Below are 3,855 nucleotides of genomic sequence, written 5' to 3'. Positions count from 1 at the left end.
CATTGGAGTTTCTTACCAAGACGACAGTGAATGTTCCTGTGGCCAAGTTAGTTTTGTCTTAAATCTGCTTTAAAATCTATGGCAAGGCTTGAAAATGGCCATGTAGCCATGAACCCCAACACCTTGACAGAGCTTGACTAATTTTGAAAAGAAAATGCACATTTTGCACAATACAGGTGTCCAAATCTCTTAGGAGACTTAACCAAGAAGAGTCACAGCTGTAATAGCTGCCAAAGGTGTTTCTAACCTGTATTTACTCAGGGGGGTGAATGCTTATCCAATAAAGTATTATTAGTGTTAGATTTTTTATTAATCTTTAAAAAGAAACATTCAAATTTTTACTCAACTTTGACAAGAGTATTTTCAGTAGATCGTTGACAAAAAAAAGTACAACTAAATTAATTCTAATCCTATTTTGTAAACCAACAAAATGTGAAAAAGGTTCAAGGGGGTGTAGACTTTCTTTAAGCCCTGTACATGTAAATAATACAGCAATGCGAATGTATGAAAAAAGATCTTTATTCAAAATGGCACATTAAGATAATACATAGAGGACAGAAAACACTGACAACATGAGAACAACAACTATAATTGTTATTATGCGAATAACTCCCATTTAAAAGATGAGAGAAATTTCAAAGGAAACCAAAATACATGTACATTTAAAGATCCGCACCACATCTAAACAAGAGCTATATTTGATAAATATATTGTTATGGTCCAACCTAAAACAGCTCAATATTTTCTCTGATACTTTTACAGAAAAAAATACAGAAAAACAGATGATTGAGGGAGCGGTTCAAACACTTCTAGCAATATACAGCAGTAACCATGACAAAAAGTCCAAAGAAAACATGAATGACTTATGAAAAAGGGATAAAGATGGCAGGCACCACCTGGAATGATGGTTAAAAATGTAAAAGTCCAAAAAAGGGTTCAATAGAGTAGCACTGAGTTACTTTGCTCCACTAGGAACTTAAAATGTTAATGTCAAGTCAGTCAACCCTAATAAATGCAAAATATAAAACAGGAATGATGAGGTTGGATAATATAACCAAACTTTTTTCAGAGCTTCAATACAAAAAGTCAGTGATCAATGGAAAGAGGTTTAGCATGAACATTCTATTCACCATATGGTAACATTTTCAGAATTCTGTAGTAGGATTGACAACTATTTATATTTTGATGTAAAAACACTGGTATTGGGTGGCAGCTCTAGCTACAATTGCTTTTTCAGAGACAACGGCAGAGAGATGTGCCTGGTCTTTCAATGACAGTTGAAAAAAAAAATCCCTTGCTGTCCTCATGGCTATCATTCTACACACACATTCTACACACTTAGCTACTTTGTGTAGCTATTTATTTAATTAAAGAGTGAGTTATCCATTTAAATACTCAAAACAACAAATTAGTAACGTTGCTGACTGCATTCGCTGGTGTTCTATTCTCCCAATGCAGTCCGGCTAAAAGTAACCAGGAGGTTACATATTATTTTATTCAAAATGCATTCAAAATAATTGACATTGATTTAATTTAAGCAGTTGTTCATCCATCAGAAAAAAAGTAAAAGTTCATTAAAATATACAATCATATTTACACATATCTGTGCTATCAATGATACTGCAGCAAAAATGCTAATGGTTTATTATTATTATTAAATATGCCTGCCTGAATGCCCACTTGTTTCTCTCAATGGGGTTCAGTCTTTCATCATCTATGAAGTAACATATTGTATGAAATGTCTAACCATTATTAATCTGAAGCTCATCTAGGGACCCTGGAAATGAGTGCAAGCCAACCCTTAATGGCGCAATGCATCAGACTCTTGTCTTGATAACTCAATGTTTAGTGTTCTGTTCCCAGCAAATAAATCTATCATTTTCCATAACAATTTGTCATCACCCTAAGGAGAGGCCTTAACGGTACATCCAATCACCTCATACGTATGTCCCATTACTTTGCTCAACTTCATTTTCATTATGTGACATGTTGGACCAATGTCTGGAATCATCTCCATTCCCCCCCTCCCTCTCAGAACCAGAGGCTTGGGATGATTGAGAACCACAACAGGTTGGTTTGGGCCTGGTTGCTTCACCAGCTGGTCTTCTTTCAGTGGAGTTGGGCAGATAATAACCCTGTCACCTGTGGTATCTAACAGGTGGGTGAAAGTCTTTGACCCAGATACCATGTCTCGTCGTCTTCTTTTCTTCCTTCGTTGGTTCAACTCAGGTGCACAACGTTGAAGGCTACTTTCCTCTTCTACTCGTATCCTTTTCAATGAGAGCTTCAGGCAGGAAGAGAGTCTACCAGAAATGTCACGCTTGTTTGCTGAACTTTTCCAGTGTCTGGGGACTGACCCTTTTTCAGTGTTAATTTGGCCAATCCAACTGTCCCGTGTGTTTACTGTTTTTTTGGCCACATTTTGAGGACTTTTTTTCATATTCAAAACTGTTTTCTTGTGAAGCTTTATTGTAACACTGTTATTTTCCCCCTTGGTGCTCAAGGGATTACTTGTTAGTGATTGGGTGTGTCTAGAACATTGAGCACTCTGCATCTGGTGACAGGCTTTTGAGGTCATTTGAGGTGCATGAACAGAGGATAGACCCTCAGGGGCCATGTCAGTGTTTCCTGGCTTTATCTTGTGTTCATGCCCTTTGCACACTGCTGTTGCCTTAGCAGGTGTGAGGATCAAAGAATTCTTGACATTTCCTTGCTCTACCGTTGCAGAGGGTGAATTGTTACCCAAAGCTATGGTCCGAAGAGCCACCGCCAAGAGTTGAGGGCTACTTAGAGAAAATACAGCTGAAATGACTGGGAAACCTTTTGGTCCTGGCACGTCATCTACTAATGGATTCTCAGATTGAGTCCAACCAGAGGTGTTTGAGTCAGCCACATGACAAGTCTCATCCTCTTTAGGTTGGTTTGTTGGAGAAGGAATGACCAGGGTGCTACTTCTAGGGTTGCACAATACAAGAGACGACATTGCAGCAGGTGCAACAGAGGGTGATTTGGTGCCATTGACGTTTCCCATCATGGACACACTCGAGACAGCTGTAAATGAAGTCAAGCGTTCAGATTTTTGCACAGAATCACAGTTCTCTTCCTTCACTTCCTCTTTCTTTATCTCAAATGGCTGATTTACATCTTTCACCATCACCAGCAACTCTTCAGAGTGTTTTTTCAGTTGTATGCCATTTGTGTTGGGGGCAGTTGTTAACTCCTTTTGTTTCTGGTTATTTATTTGTCGGGTTGATATGTTGGCTGTGCAAGTTCTCTTCTTCACTGGCTTTTCTCTAGTTGGAGTGGCGTTGGACATCGATGATTTACACAAAGTGGCATTTTGTGAGGTTGTGGTCCGACAGGCTTTCGCTACAGACCCATTAGATTGTTGTGAGACGAGTCTCAACTTTAGTTCCTTGGTGCCATTGACTGTTTTCACCTCAACAAGTTCAACAAGGCAGCCAGGGGGGATGGTCCCCACTTCAGGGAAAGAGACAGTCAAAGGCCTGTTGTGTTGAATTGGTTCATTTAAAGGTGCCAACAGCTCCACCTCTACTTTGGGCAATATGTTTGCATCCAGTGTCCCATCCATAGGTCTTCCTCCATCCACTCGTCTTCCTTCATCCACTCTGGTTGTGATATTCTTAGTGCGCAAAGGTGCGACCCTTGTATTTAAGATCCCTGATAATGTGGGATCTCTGGGCAGAGCACTGGGGAGAGAGGCCGGTTTGGGAGCTCTGGGCAAAGCAATGGATACTTTCTCAGGAGGCGCATTGTGTATTCGCTTCATATGCATTTCAACATAGTCTTTCTTCACAGCTCTATAATCACAGAACTGACACTTGAAGGGGTGTA

General features: G+C 39.7%; 1 protein-coding gene across 1 annotated transcript in view; it reads right to left on the bottom strand.

Moving 5' to 3' along the window:
* Window positions 1–501: 501 nt before the first annotated feature.
* znf518b (zinc finger protein 518B) overlaps window positions 502–3,855 on the bottom strand; it is a 5,064-nt gene continuing 1,710 nt past the window's right edge. The window contains exon 2 of the mRNA XM_020452984.2: window positions 502–3,855. This exon is cut by the window's right edge and continues 321 nt beyond it. Coding sequence (XP_020308573.1) covers window positions 1,904–3,855 — 1,952 coding nt within the window. The 3' untranslated portion in view covers window positions 502–1,903.

This window comes from Oncorhynchus kisutch, linkage group LG19, assembly GCF_002021735.2.
Source record: "Oncorhynchus kisutch isolate 150728-3 linkage group LG19, Okis_V2, whole genome shotgun sequence".
Taxonomy (NCBI): domain Eukaryota; kingdom Metazoa; phylum Chordata; class Actinopteri; order Salmoniformes; family Salmonidae; genus Oncorhynchus; species Oncorhynchus kisutch.
The sequence above is the reverse complement of the archived record's forward strand: the minus strand, read 5'-3'. Positions and strand labels throughout refer to the sequence as shown.